The 15,726-nt window shown below is 35.6% G+C and overlaps 1 protein-coding gene and 2 long non-coding RNA genes across 3 annotated transcripts; 1 reads left to right on the top strand and 2 right to left on the bottom strand.

The window, feature by feature from the left end:
* Positions 1–916: 916 nt before the first annotated feature.
* Positions 917–2,469, bottom strand: LOC124433844. Its single transcript, XR_006944626.1, has 2 exons — positions 2,310–2,469; positions 917–2,200 (listed from the first exon to the last, which is right to left on the bottom strand). It is a non-coding gene; the product is annotated as an uncharacterized LOC124433844 (long non-coding RNA).
* Positions 2,470–6,638: 4,169 nt separating this feature from the next.
* Positions 6,639–7,558, bottom strand: LOC124434352. Its single transcript, XR_006944753.1, has 2 exons — positions 7,522–7,558; positions 6,639–7,136 (listed from the first exon to the last, which is right to left on the bottom strand). It is a non-coding gene; the product is annotated as an uncharacterized LOC124434352 (long non-coding RNA).
* Positions 7,559–10,771: 3,213 nt separating this feature from the next.
* LOC124434208 lies at positions 10,772–12,831 on the top strand. Its single transcript, XM_046984090.1, has 3 exons — positions 10,772–10,903; positions 11,282–12,280; positions 12,382–12,831. The coding sequence occupies exons 1-3, from the start codon at positions 10,772–10,774 to the stop codon at positions 12,829–12,831; spliced, it is 1,581 nt and encodes a 526-aa protein (XP_046840046.1).
* The last annotated feature ends 2,895 nt before the right edge of the window (positions 12,832–15,726 follow it).

Raw genomic sequence — 15,726 nt, forward strand, 5'->3', positions numbered from 1 at the left:
GAAGGTCCATGTTCGATGATCACTTTTCGAATTTTTGGTTTAGATTTTGAGTACTTGCAAATACGGAAGATTCTTCCTAATTCGCTTAGACATAGTGCTTAAATGATTGTTGATGGCGATGATTATTACTTATGTACATAGACAATATGCTTTTCACCAGGCAGGATATTTGTTCTGACACGCATATTGTCTGGTGTGAGCTGATGCATATCCAGCATTAGATAACCGAAAGGGCGGCTTGTAGCATCTTGAAATGATTCCAAAAGGTAATTCTTTTTCTTCGGATACATTTGTCGTGCCAGTGTGGAGAAACCTAAAATGTCTCTAGGGTTTTTGAAAATGATCATGTAATGAGAATTTAGACTTATAGTTCGCGATTGTTTACCAGGCGGAAATAAATTTTGCGTTAAATACATGACAGATATTCCGCGATGATGTGACCCGCGGGTAAATAAATCCGACATTCGTTGATCATTAGAACACTCGGACATAAGATCGTCTACAATGACTAAAGAGTTTTGACATCCTTCCAAGACATCGGTCAAGTTCTCAGGGAATCCTTCGACGAAGCAAATGTTTGGAATTTTCGATTCCATTTCACCAAATTCACTTTGCCGTTCGCCATAACAGTAAATAATTTTATTCGGAACGGGATAAAAAAGTTCATTTAAATTATAAAGCATCGACCTAACCAAATAGCTTTTGCCTGACTGACTTTGACCACACACATAAAAGTTGGCAGGTGTTCTAAAACGTACGTCCATTGTCTCCCAAATAAAAGCAAACATGTTCTGCTTTCACTTTTATAACCACTCGCTAGTAAACATTTTGACATATTCAAAGAAAGAAGGAATGATTCGACTGGTTTGAATGGGGCGGTATTTGTAAAATAGTGACAAAGTACATACATTAAGAATACATTGGACATTGAGCAATTTTTATTAAATATTTTTCTAATTATCTACATCAATCAAACAACAAAGTCTCTTTGATTACATATGAACAAGTCTTACTCAAGCATATATTTATGACAGAAAATTTTAAAAAGCACTTGAGGGTTTTACTTTAAAATCCTCACAAGCATAGGCGTGCCTTTTAATCGTTCATTCATTTTGTAACTACATTCATAGTTCACAAGAGTTGTTTGTAACTTTTCCAATTGCCATAATGAATTCCTTGCTGTCTGCATGTTTTTTTTTTTTATGACGGCATGTGCAACCCATGGTGAAAAATGTGGTTATGTGAAGCGATATCGTATGTTAGATTGTTCTAACATGAATCTGAAGCATGTTCCTGTCGGAACGGTAAAAAATACACGAATAAGGATTTTGTCGTTGAGACGAAACAACATTAAAGCTGTGAATGAACTTGATGTTATTCGTGCGTACCCAAGACTTATGTACATTGATTTACGTGAAAAACCTCTGTCCTGTCCTGTAAATTTCTCAATGTTAAATGTGTTGTATGATCCGTGTCCAACCAGAAAAAAAGATTTGTATTTGACGCCTGTGAACTCATTTTCGTCTGTGACACCACTTTTTTCGTGTACGTCAGCCACAAGAAATCGTTTACCTCAGTCGTTCGTCAGTTTTTCTCCTTTTCCATCGTCGTTGATTATGTCCAACACATGTAAATCATCGCACGTTCCGTCGTCCCTCCGAAAGTTTTATGTTCATCCCTCGCTGATTTTTTTTAACATGTCAACCTCCATTTCAACTTCATCACAGTCGCTGTTATTATCGTCTACATCTTTGCTGTTGTCGCCGTCAACGTCATCAACACCTCCACATTCAGTGATATCATTTTCAACTTCAAAGTCATCACCCCTGTTGTCGTTATTACCACTGTTACCACCACTCTCATCATCAACATCACCACCGTTTCATTCGCAGCTGTCGTCTTCGTCTTTACATTCATCACCCTCCTTGTCGTTATCACCATCACAGTCAGAATCAATGGTATCGCCTTCATCGTTTATGTATTTTGTTCCACCAGCGAAAGAAAAAACTGTCAACTTTTATGTGTTGGTTCCTTCTACGTTAGTTTCCATATTTGTCTGTATAATGCTGATGTATTGCATAGTTCACAATTGTCGTCGCTGTTTCCCCTCTGTACATACCGATCACAAAGAAATGACTGCGTATTGTGTTCAATCATCGTCAGCCTTGTCCTGTGTAGAAATGTGTCAAACAACCTTAGTCTAAAAATATGTATATTTGTTTGTTAGTTTGCTTCTCATTGATTCAAAACTATTCATCTTTTTTTGTTGTTAAAAATGTATACAGTATATGTATGTATCTTTAATTTACCTGCATTGGCATTATATCTGTTGATCCACTTGTCTGTAAAATGAAAGTTCACTGTCGGATTGATCACTGTCATCTAGAAACTCCATATCTGATTGTCTTTCGGAAAAGACTTCATCATTTTCGAGTCGATTATCATTAAATCAATCGACTTGCTAATTTCCTCTTCTGACCCGCTTTCCATGTCATTTTCTTGCACAATTTTGATGAACGGATGTAAACAAAATATCATCCGTCACCGCATCGTGTTTGGGAGAAGTCTGATGGTGTGAACTTTCAAGTGTCGGCACCTTCGTCTATTATTATTCGTTAGTCAAAGACAACTTGATATTTTTTAATTTGATTTCTATTTACAAGATTGCGCAACCATTTTGCTCTTACTATTTTACATTCTGCTATTTCTACAGTTGATGGTTTTTCTACATAGTTATAAATCATTTCTTTTAACGAATCAAAGTTTAAAAGCAAGCTATTTTTAAAATTCAATGTGAAACCTCTTATTTTACAATGCTGTTTACCATTACTAACTGTATAAGCATTATTTTTATGACCTCCACAGACAAATTCAGTAGTGTGCTCGCCTTTGTCAATTTCATTAGTCAAATCCCCCAAATAGTCTCCCAGAGGAGGCTTTTCTGAATCAGGCGTTGCAACAAAAACTACGGTGTCCATATAAAATATTATGCAATCGGTCTAACACGTTGTATAATGCTAAACGTACCCATGCAGTAGTAAAAATACCAATAAAAATATTTGTTGTTTTATTTTCCTTTTGAAACTCACAATGACACTTGTAAATAAGTTCAACTAAATCGTCATTCAGTAATTGCATATCATGAATCACGGTATCGGCGCTATTTACTCGATTGTACAATACAAGCGCGTCGTGAATAAATTCAGTAATTAACATATCATTACTTTGTGCAAATTTACCACAGTGAATTCAAACAAAGCTTTGCTAGTGCTCTTAACCCTGCATTTTTTACAATTTTCTCCTTACGCAATAGAATTCCCTCATGCTTTAGGTAGTCATTGATATATTTTGCCTGGTCTGATTCTGAGGAAATCCATGCGGGGGTAGCCTGAAGCCTCTTGTTTTAATCGCAAAAAGAAATTGACATTTTCGCTAAATAAGCTGTGGGAGCTTTCTTCGAAATGCCAGATTTCATGTATCTCTAAAACTTTGTAGCCTTTTTCAATTGCCTTAGTCATTTCAATGGTAGTAAAAGTCCCCAAAAGCACGCTCGTTTCTGAATGATGACATTCTGCCGTGTAATCCATTCTGCCAAAGTAATTAGAAAGGTCTTTAAAGGTTTTGCGAATAATTGTGGGGTGACCCGTAGGATAACGTCGATTTTTCATAACAAACATGTAAAGACTTGTAAAATCGTAATAAAAGATTTTCTCGTTTTCTTCAGCCTTATGAAACAACTTAAAGCCTTCAACTCTACCTCCAAAAAAACTATCAGTCGGGCATAGGTCTGTTATGAATTCGTGTGTGTTTAGAAAATACTGCATTTGCGGTGTCTGTCTCAGTCGTTTGAAATCATGCTCACATATCGTTTTCACATTAACCTTAACTCTAATAATCTTTTCTCACGCTCAATGGTTCGATTGTACGCGTCTCTTAGTGTTGTCCCTCTGTGATAAGGATTTTCACCTCTCAAATCAAGACATAAGGGGCAGCCGTGATAAACTTTACCATAAAACTCATACACAGTATTAGTGTCTTCGCAAAATCCGTTGACGAAAATATTTAAAATAGTAAACCTACAGTTTCATAAATATGTGGACTCTAGCTGTGCTAGCCGGTTATAATTACCTCAAGGATTAAGTTTTGTCTACATTTTAAATTGTTTGACTAAGGCTTCTTTTAATCATATTTCCGTCAAAATTTTTCCCATGAAAATACCAAAATAGTAATCCTACAGTTTCATAAATATGTGGACTCTAGCTGTGCTAGCCGGTTATAATTACCTCAAGGATTAAGTTTTGTCTACATTTTTTTAAATTGTTTGACTAAGGCTTCTTTTAATCATATTTCCGTCAAATTTTTTCTCCACACGAATGATGAAAAATTTCTTCTTGCTTGTTTTCATAGTATAATGACAAGTTAAAATTGCAGAGATAATAATTGTTAAGACTCATAGCTATAATTTTAAGACAGTTATGATACATAATATTTTTTCCAAACCAAAACTGACAATGACCTTGCATGTTATTTCACAATCTTAATTGGCGGTGTTTGAAATACATTAGGCCTGCAGACATACGAGTTAATTTACTGTTTTAATACTTTAATGCCTTCATTCAATATGAAACGCACGCATGCCAAAGAAATAATCGATCCATTGGAAAATTACTGCTAACAAAAGAGCCTATGTCAATAATGTGCATGTAAAAGCACTCACAAAGTCTCAGGCAAGTAAACGGCGAAGGCATCAGCAAAGAAAACCAGCTAGAATGGCTACACAAAACACCATTAGACCGATTTTAAGTAAGTTGAATTGGATTACAATTTCAATGTTATATATGACTTAGAAAATTTAAGTTGTGATTTTGTTCATTGTTTTAGGCCAATGTGAACACTGCCACCTATGGGTGATCTGTCTACCGAGCTGTGGGCATAAAGTACATCGATCTTTGGTTTGAAGAGAGGCTAGTAGAATGCTTGCCATTCAAATGTCGGATATGCTTTAAAGTCAAATAATTAATATGCTTGCTGAATGTTGCAGTCGTGTTTTTTTTATGTAATGTCCATTGCTTTGTACTCTAGATGTTTTGACGAAGATGTTGATCGCTTCTTAGAAGATTTTTTTGAGTATGTATTTTTATAATTCTTTATCTTTTGAAAAGTGATACAGTAGAACAGTCAGTAAGATTGATTTCTTTTTATTTCAGAGTGATCGTTGCTAGTTTTTCCAATAAAATAAAAATGTTTTATTTCAATAAAATTTATTTAAGAATATCAACGTCTCATGTTCTAATTTGTTCTTTTTTTCTGTCAAAAATATTTTTCTCCAATCATTGCAAGTGTACTTGATAAGTTCTAGCCTATTTACTATCGGAGTCATGTCTTGTAAACTATCAAAGAAGGATTTCATGACTTCTTCCTCATCAATTTTTGATACTGCATCTTCAAAGTAAATCGCTACCCTTTCATCATTAGGCATCTTCAAGCATTCGTGGCGTTTTTGTGAGATGGTCAACGCGACAACCGTCACAGTCTTTTGCCACAAGTTCGTATATTTTAAAACCAATTTCAGTAGCATAGCACTTCAACAATTTATTCTGTATATTGCTTTGTTCATCTAAAACATGGCTCTCATCTTCAAATTCGAAGGACGATTCCTTCACTTTCTTTGCTTGCTCAATGTCTAATTTTAAAGCCATTTTCGTTTTAGTAAGACAAAAATTACCAAATAACTTTAACTCAATAAAATTGTAACGTGTTCTCCTTTTTTATATTTGCAAAAGAAACAAGAAAACGGATCTAATATTGCTTTAAGAATAGAAAACAATTGACAATTTTAATTAAGTCTTATCGTGTTTCAATTAATCATGTCATCCAATAGCAACCTTCGTTCATTTTATATCGTTTCCGGTTTACACGCGCGCCCTGTTTACTTCCTAGGACTGGAAACTAATTGACACGGCTAAGAGCTCTGTTTACTTCCGGGACCATACCTGCACCTTAACTACTTGCCTGTAAACGCAAGTTAAAGTTAGATGCGATACCTTCAGTGCTCGCTTTTCCGGAGAGACTACTATCTAAAAAGTCAAAAAGAAAGCCTCCTGCTAGAAGAGAGACAGAAACATCATCACCATGCGCTAAAAAAGCTAAAATAGATTTGCTCGAGGAAAGTCATGTTCCTTACAAGGGAACATGATCCTTTCAAATACATTCTGACATACAAAATGTCCCAAGACCACCTTGAGCTGCTGTTTGCATGCACACGTAAGAATGGCTTCAACAATAATCCAGATATTGTACAATTTCAGTCCAGTCTACGAAAAATTCTTTTAGAAATTCCATCATTGGTTCCAAGCATGCAAACTGTTTGACTTTCGAAAATGAATCTGCTGGTTCTACTTTTTCATTAAAATGGAATAAAAGAAATGCTCCAGCCTTTGAAGTAGAAGAGATGACACCAAAGGACACACAATATGTCAGTAGTTTAGTTTCTGGATTAGAATCATGCTCACTGTCATAATACAAAGAAGCAATACTTGGATATATTGCTGGGTTTGTTGTAAAAAAGATAATCAATAGAATCACCTGTACTGAATGTGCAAGAGCTCTTTTGCTTAAGTCAAAAAAATCATCATCAGTTCATGATCACAATTATTCACACTTCCAAACTACTACATCTTTATCTTTAAATTTAATCAGTTTGAAGAATCGTGGTGGTCTTGTTCTCCCTTCTAATGGTGTGACCAAAATAATATTTGCATCTGAAAGAGCTTTTCAAGTCCTCATTCATGAAACTCGTTCAAAAAAACAAAAAATTTCCAGCAGGAGAAACTTGAAGACTATAATGGTTCATCTTATTAACCAAGAGCTTGCAGAAAGAGCTTCTTCCTGAACTCAACGAGCATGATGTTGATCACGAAGCAATAACTGAAGATCTACATTCATCACAGCTTATCAAACAGATCATTGAAAAATACATCAATTTACGACTTTCGACCTATGGTAAGCGATATAATAAAGATATCCTCCAAAAAAACAAAATTGGTGTTCGCCAGCAATCTACGAAGCTTGTTTTATTTCAAGGAATCTAGTCGACTTCGATGAACATCCACACCACAACCAAGGAAATGTAAATCCTAAAAAAATAATTAATAGTGGTTTATTGTAAATAGTGAAAATAAGCGCATTTTACAACGATGCAGTCATATTGTTAATAGATCTAAAATTATGTTGTTCAGGTAAAATAATTCATATAAACCGTAAACGTTGTGTTCAAATCAAAGTTCTGGATACCTGTTATGCGATTTTGTCGCTTTTTTTCTGTAAATATGTTTTTGGTTTACGATAAAAAGCATAGAGAACAGCAAAGAAGATGTAAATTAATAAATACTCACGATTAGTAGTTCATACTTATGTAACTCTCAGCCTTTAGTTTATGGTCGCAAAATACACGTTAAGACCGCTCTATCTCAAGTATTTAAAAATTTTACACATTTTAACAATATTAAAGAAATTACTCACCATTTTTAATGCAACTTCAGTAGAACAGCATCATAAAACGCTCTCAAAGTCGATTTCTCTCAGCACAGACTTAATGTTTTTATATGCCGCCATTGTGCTTTGCCACCTTTGCAAATGGCGGCCGCGTAGAAATTTGCCTCACTCATTACTATACAAATTTGGCTGAGTCAGGTATCTAGTAGAATGGGTACTAGATCATTGGTTTGAAGCCACTTAGAAGCTGATTTGCCGCTTCGCGTGTATCTCGCGTGGACTGTTTTATTTGCGTGACGGATTGTTTTGCAAAAAATGTTAACTTGGAAATATAATGCTAGCCTAAATGTTTTATTTTTTTCAAAACCGTTAGCAAAATTTGGTTATTAATGTGTTAAGATGCTTTGTGGACGTTCCAAGACATGTTTTGTATACGTAATGCTGTATTATATAAAACATAAAAATGAGAACTTGCTTCGAAATATGAATTTCTTTTTTGTCATCGAAAGACCAAAAATTTAAGATAAAACTGATAACAGGTAGTCTGTATCTTTGAATGCTGTGCAAAATACACACAACATACTTAATATAACATGTTTCATAACAATTTTAGTGCTTTCAAGTTGGACTTGCTTTGCAAGAATTTCACATGCTCTTTTTGTAATTTGTGAAAGTGATGATTTGAAATTTTGAATTGTGGGTGATTGTTGGTTCTTGTCATTTACTTCTCCCACTTCTTAAGAACTGGTGGAAGATTTGACATGCATTCATATTTGTGTATTGAGCATTTTATTAGCAAGTTCATGCTTATAAATAAATAGCCAAGTGTACACTATGACAAGTATTGCTAATATAACCGGATCTACATAAATGCTAAAAGCAACCCTCATCCTGAGTGGTTTGAGCCAGGGTTTTAAAACGATTATAAAGCAAGCAAAGCTATATCATATCATAGTATATTTTATAGTATATCATATTGAATATAAAATTAGTTTTTTCTTGTAATACAGATGATGATAAATGTATATGTAATATATTAAATTTTAGGATGTGTGTTTAAAATGTTTGGTCATATTTGTGAAAATATATGATAATTCTATAATATTAGACTAATAATATTTTTCATACTTGTATTACATTACAATTTTTAATTAAGTGTTTCAAAAGTTATGAATATGGAGTGTCATATTCATTGTGTTTTTGTCTTTTTTTTTAATTGGGTATTGTCCCTTTTGACTCCTTAATGGTGCAATTAATAATAACACAATAATATGGCATAACACTTTTTTTAAAACGAACTCAAAATATTCTTTTGCTAACTTTATGAAATATTTTGCGAAGTGTTTTTCTTTTTGTTTACGCTCTGAACTTTCAAAAAGGACTGGGGCGAGCTAATTTTGCTCGGAAGCACAAAAATTACCGAAAAACAACGTTTTTTGCCCTGACAGCTTCATTTTCAAGGATTCAAACAATATTATAAGGATAGACAAGTATGTTTTACATCCTTTTAATGAAAAAAAACGAGGGGTGGGTGTCAGTTTTGTATTCACGTTATAAGGCATGTTTTCACGTGCCAAAACAAAGTTCGCTTTTCATCCTTCTAAAAAGAAGCTTAAACATGTACAAATGTCGTTCAAACTTGTTTTATATTAAAGTCCAAACATTGCTTAAGATTTTTAGACATTAAGCTGGCTCGAAGACTACTGTTTTTTTGCAAAAAATCTGGCAATTTCGAAGTGATGTATTTCGCCTCCGTACCCTCAATGGCGGTGCCATTGAGCTCTATAAGACCTGGAGGGGAAAAGGGGCCTGGACCATTGAGTTCATAGATATAGTAGGTCTAGATCATTGAGTTCTATAATAACTGGAGCGGCTAACTTTACTGGGGCGAGGTCGCCAAAAAAATGGCGGCCAACGGACGTATTTCCGCTGAAATGATCGCTTTGCAGAAAAATAACATTCTCGACCTCCCCCTGGTGTCTATAGTAAATTATAAAGAATTTTTCAAAAACAAACACGATATCACAGAATATGGATATCGTTAGTTCCATATTCTGTGACGATTCTTTTTGGCATTTCTTTTATAATGCCAACACTTCAATCGTTCATTTGTTGATGTCGTAGTTTCCACAAAAAGGAACATATCGCTTCTCACAGGTGAGGTAGTTGCAGTGGCGTGCGGTCATGCAAGCGTAGGCAAGCGCCGCTTGCCTAAGCATTTTACCGAACAAAAATTTTTTGGATCAATCTCTGAGCAAAATCAGTTTAAATTTTTCTGTTCTAAACAATGTCAATGTAATCTTTGTCTAAATTGTCTTTACAGTTGAAATGCTTGCTATTTATACGCGATTTACTGTCGTGGTTTCGGTTTCACTTTGCTACACTTGTAAGATGAGTCAAGTGTATTAAATTAAGTGGATTAAATTAATTATTTATTAACCAAGGCAAGCGCGCTTGCCTTCGAGCTCAATTTGAACATTTGCGCATGCGTTAATCTAGATTTGGAGGCTTCTTATTCGAGGAATATCGAGAAAGGCAAGCGGCGCTTCTAAGGGCGCCGCTTGATAGCGATTGGTCAACAGTCTTGTACGCTCGCAATTTTAAACACATATCAGCGCACGAATAATATTCGTATATTCAACACATTGGACATCCGAATTATTCACGCCGTTAATGTTATCGTTTATTAAAAGATGACTGAGAGCGAAAGGTAATGTTCTGATTTCTAATTCAAAGTAGTAGTAGATTTCTAATTTATGTATGTAGAAGATATTATCTGTAGCATGTTATACTTTAGCGTTATATAAGTCTTGCGTATGAGCTCTGAACGTGATTTCAATGTACTAGAACGCTATTAAATTTTGTGATTATTTTATTCACTAGCAAAGAAGTTATTTACAACAGTTGTGAGTATTCTATATGTTAGAATTTATTTACAGGCTTTTTATATATTTTGATAAACAAGGTGCAGTTATTACACAGCGGATAATGTACTTGAAATTTGAGTAGTTTTACGTAATTATAAAGTTAAGTGCGTAAGTTTAAGTAGCGCGTTTGAGTAAGTGTAGGATTGGCTATTTCTATTGCTAATACATGAACCTAGATGAGTAATGTACGCACGTTATGTACGTCACTACAAGATATCATGTAACTGATGTAAGGTATAAATAAGATTGATGTTCCTATAAAATATATAGCAATGCTATAATAGCATAGGAATTTTCATCCTTTTATGTTCTACTTCTACAATTCGGTATTTTCACGACACCTGTACAACATGACTGAATGCATTGTGGAATCACTGTTATCCCGCTCATTTGGATTGAGACCTTTTTCCGAGGAACGAGAGATCGTCGAAGGTGGCCGTCCCACTCCTGAGTTGCAAGGACTACATACAACATCAAAAGTGGTAAAGTCTTTATTCGAAGTTTCAGACGTCAAATTATGACAAGTACAAATGGCTGGCTGGCTCCTCAAAATTGAATAAGTTATTTTGCTGGCCGTGTCTTTTGTTCAACTCAACAGACAAGACAGTCTGGTGCAAGAAAGGATACGATGATTTGGCCAACCTGTGTAATGCCGTCAACAGACACGAGAAAACGAAGACACACTTGTCCAGTTGCCTAATGAAGGCCAGTTTTGGGCGTACACGCATCGACATGCAGCTAGACGAACAGGCCCGTCAACACATCTCAGCTCACAACTTGATGGTGCACAAGAATAGAGAAGTACTTCGCCGTTTCATTGATGTTGTTTGCTTTCTTGGCAAACAGGAACTTTCTTTCAGAGGTCGGGTGGAGCTGGAGGAGTCTGCCAACAGGGCAATTACGTCGAATTGATAAAACTGCTAAGTGCATATGACCCCACGCTTGAACAGCATCTTCATACAGCAACCGTGTTTTCTGGACTTTCTAATCGTATCCAGAACGATTTGATTGTTGCTGTCAAGGACGTTATGTTGAAAGCAATAAAAGATGAAGTGATGAGAAGCCCATTTGTCGCTATTTCCCTGGATGAAACCTCCGACGTTAAGACCTTATCGCAGCTGACAACTATAGTTCGCTATGTCAACCCAGATGGTAAAGCTGTGGAGCGCTTTCTTGGATTTACCGATGTAAATGAGGATAGAACTGCGGCTAGACTGAAACAAGAAGTCGGTAAAACCCTAAACGAGTACGGATGCGGCGAAAAACTGATTGCCCAAACGTATGACGGTGCGAGTGTGATGTCAGGAGAACGGTCCGGTTTGCAAACACGAGTAAGAGAAGACTATCCACATGCTCTTTTTATCCACTGTTGCGGACACGCATTAAATTTGGTCCTTGTTCAAGCTGTCTCGTCAACTAAAGAGTGTCGTATATTTTTTAAAACCGTCACTGGTCTTTCATCCTTTTTTCACGCCTCGTCCAAGAGAACATACCTGTTGGACACAGTTGTCGGCAGACGCATTCCAACTGGAACAGCTGTTCGATGGCACTATCAGAGCAGGTTAATCCATGCTGTACTGGAGACAAGAGCAAAGCTGCTCGAAGTTTTCGAATACATCATCGAAAATGATGACGAGTTTGACAGTACGACGTTAAACGAAGCGAGGGGCTACCGACAAGTTCTTGCAGATTTCCAGTTTGTGTTCTGCCTTAAAATATTTTCAGAAATATTTGGTCTTACGGATGTTTTGTATAATATCATTCAGAGTAAGCAGTTCGATATTGTCTTCTGTGTCACGAAAGTTCGCGAGACGAAAGATAAGATTCAAGAACAACGAACAAAATTCGTAGATTATCAAGTATCGTCAAAGTAGCACTGAAACGCGGGCAAAGTGAAGAGGATGTAAAGGCGTCCTTCCGTCAAATGTTTTTCTGTGTAGTCGATACCATTGTCGTGCAGATTGACTCTAGATTCGAAAGTCTTAACAGCAGAGCATTCGTTTCTTTGTTGGATCATTCAAAGCACGAATTGTACAGCCGGAATTTTCCCGAACGAGAGCTGCAATCGTTGCAAGATTCATATGGAACATTCTTTAATCTTCAAGCACTAAAAAGTGAACTAATCGTTGTATACGCATCTGCCGAGCTCAAATCGAAACCTGTTTTTGATATGATATCAAAAATAATCGAACTTGACTTGAAAGCCTGTTTTCCAGAGGTGTACCGATTGTGTCAGCTCATTCTTACTATGCCAAGTACGTCCTCCTCTGCAGAAAGATCATTTTCGGCTCTCAAGCGTATCAAAACGTATCTTCGCAGTACACAAGGGCAAGAGCGACTTTCTGCATTGGCTACAATTTCAATCGAGAAGGAGATGTTGGTAAGTTTGCAGGAAGCCACGATTCTATAAGGACGTTATAAAGGAGTTTTGCGCAAAGGAAAGACGGATGGAATTTACATTTAAGTAAATCTGTTGTAGGATTTTGGACTATTTCGTTCTGTTACTTCTTCACTACAATAGAAATGCACGCGTAGCCATTTACTTAAAACGACTTTATATCACAATACCACAGGTAATACTTTTAAACCGTAATTGTGATATATACTCTATAAAAGTTTTTGAATTTTTTAGATTTTTTCAATACTGTTTCAGTCATGACAGATACATTTTTTCGACAAAGTACTCCCAGAAATCGCGGGAAATGCGCTCCAGTAGCCTTCAAAATCCAAAAATTTTCTGGGGGAGCATGCCCCCAGAACCCCTAGATAGCTTCGCGGCATGCTGCGAACCTCACCCCCAGCGCTTGCCTATTAAATTCGGTCACCGCACGCCACTGCGATATGTTCCTTTTTGTGGAAATTACGACATCCAACAATTGAACGATTGAAGTGTTGGCATTATAAAAGAAATGCCAAAAAAGATATCGTCACAGAATATGGAACTAACGATATCCATATTCTGTGATATCGTGTTTGTTTTTGATTCTTTATAATTTACTATAGACACCAGGGGAGGTCGAGAATATTTTTCCTACAAAGCGATCATTTCAGCGGAAATACGTCCTTTGGCGCCATTTTTGGCGTCCTCGCCCCAGAAAGTTAGCCGCTCAGGTATATAGAACTCAATGGCCTGGACTCCGTGGTCAAAACATGGCGGTAATGGCGGATTTTGGGGTCAAAACTTCCACTTTAAACATTTTTTTCAATATTCACTCCCTCCTGATTTCCAATACTGTTTATACGAACGATAACAAGTGAAAAAAACAATTATGATACCGACAGCATATCATGTGAAAATAATGCTTCAGCATTGGGCGAAAACAATACACACACATCAAAATAAAGAAAATCGACGGTAGAGAAACGCATATTTTGGCTTTAACATTTAAGTTATTTTATAACATTTTAACCTTTAAAGGAAAATCAAACGGCATTAGTAGACCTGTCAATCTCGTCAAACTTATACATTATTTCATGCTTCTGTGTGTTTGACTGTTTGTAAACAGTTTGGTGCAACTATTTTTGCTGCTCAAATGGATAAATCTGTATTATAATGCTCTAAGGAAGCGAGAAAATGTTTGCTTCAGTCCTACGACATAAGTCAACTGAAAATTCACCATGGATAAGTATCATAAGTGTATTGTCATTACCTGATAAATTTACTGAAACTCATAAAGAAAGTATGTTGGACTAGAAGAGCTACTAAAAAGAAAAATTGAAACACCATATGTTGTTTGGAAATTTTTATTTTGTAAACTGCTTGGCAGAACCTTGGGTCTATTACTGAACAGAACTACATTAATTTTCCAAGGAAATTACAATCTTGGAAACTAAAGTGCATTGGTTTCTCTGACAAAAACACTCTGTCTATTGCTGCATGAAGGCAAAATAGTTAATTGACAGTGTAGGCGAAGAAATTTAACAAGTTCTATATATATTATTGTGTATTACTTACAGTCTTTTGAATTGTGTTATGTATGTCAAGAACAAGATATAATTTTTCAAAATGCTAAACCCTTCAAGCACGACTACTCTTATGTTATGCTTGAACAACTTACAGCTACCAATACTAATTATTTTATCTACAAACTAACTTTTGGGAATTAAATGATAAACAACTTGATAAATCTTTGTATTTTCCATCAACCCTTTGATATTGTTTCTTTTATCTCTTGGTAAAAAAGTATTAATGAAAGACTTACAAATCAAATTTCTTGAAAATATTATTTTGTGCAAAGAAACTAAACATAATTGAAAGGTCACATGTTGAAGACAGACTTTGTTTCTTTGACTAGGTTCCTTGACCATGAGCAATTTAAATTTGTTTACAATTTGTTTAAAGAATTCTTTTTATTGATTTGTACTAATTCTTCATAAGACACAAAGAATTTCTTTGCCATCTATTTTTGCTTCCTCTACATTCAACTTCATTGTAACCAATGCATCCGATGTGAATTTGTGGATCATCTGGAATCATACCAAGTATGGATTTGGTGAGATGAGACAATAATATGTTTAATTTTTCATGCATATTAATGATATAATCATAAGCTGTTGTTGAACAAAAATTTCAAGGTAGGAGCAAATCTTAGAACATTGCTCAACACACACTTTGCATAAATTCAACTTTCCAAACCCATTATAATTGTCTACACTATACAGTCAGTCAAATTGAGCAGGCAAACAGCTTAATAGTTATTTTTATTATACGGCATATACCATAGTTCTCATTAATTTTGCATGGCACTGCATTCAATTTCAACACAAGTCTGTTGTAAATTTCCTTCATCTTTTCAAAAAACATGAACAAATTATGCCCCATTTTGGGAGATAAACTCAATTCAAATCAGGAGAGTTTAGCTTGATCATGATACAAGATGGATGCAAAACTCGATAAAAATTGACAGCTTCGCCACGTCTGCAGTGGCGTAGCTAGCGGTCCCGCCACTCCCGCCCGGCGGGAGTAGAAATTTCCCAAAAAAATAATAAATATTCTATTTGGACATAAGATATACATTATTTCACGAACAATTTGTAATATTATGTTTTATTCGTTCATATTTACGCTTTTATTAGGTGGTTCGTAATCGTAATACAGCAAAATCTCAAGATTTGTTATGTAACCTAGCAACCGCCTTTTCTCGCACATTGCATACCAGTGAACTCCATATATATATATCTGGAATGATAACTACAATACATTTTATAGATATAAATTGGCCAAAAGTCCTAGTCTCTTGCGCGGTTTGTACGTCAGTTCCAGTCCTTCAAAGTCGAATATTCACGCGGTTTGTACGTCAGTTTC

This window comes from Xenia sp. Carnegie-2017, unplaced genomic scaffold, assembly GCF_021976095.1.
Source record: "Xenia sp. Carnegie-2017 unplaced genomic scaffold, XeniaSp_v1 HiC_scaffold_14, whole genome shotgun sequence".
In the NCBI taxonomy this organism is placed as follows: domain Eukaryota; kingdom Metazoa; phylum Cnidaria; class Anthozoa; order Malacalcyonacea; family Xeniidae; genus Xenia; species Xenia sp. Carnegie-2017.

Coding starts and splice junctions, on each gene's coding strand:
- LOC124434208 (XM_046984090.1), top strand. CDS start 10,772: ATGACTGAATGCATTGTGGAATCACTGTTATCCCGCTCATTTGGATTG. Junction 10,904..11,281: donor TACATACAACATCAAAAGTG/GTAAAGTCTTTA, acceptor ACTTTCTTTCAG/AGGTCGGGTGGAGCTGGAGG. Junction 12,281..12,381: donor CAAAATTCGTAGATTATCAA/GTATCGTCAAAG, acceptor ATTGTCGTGCAG/ATTGACTCTAGATTCGAAAG.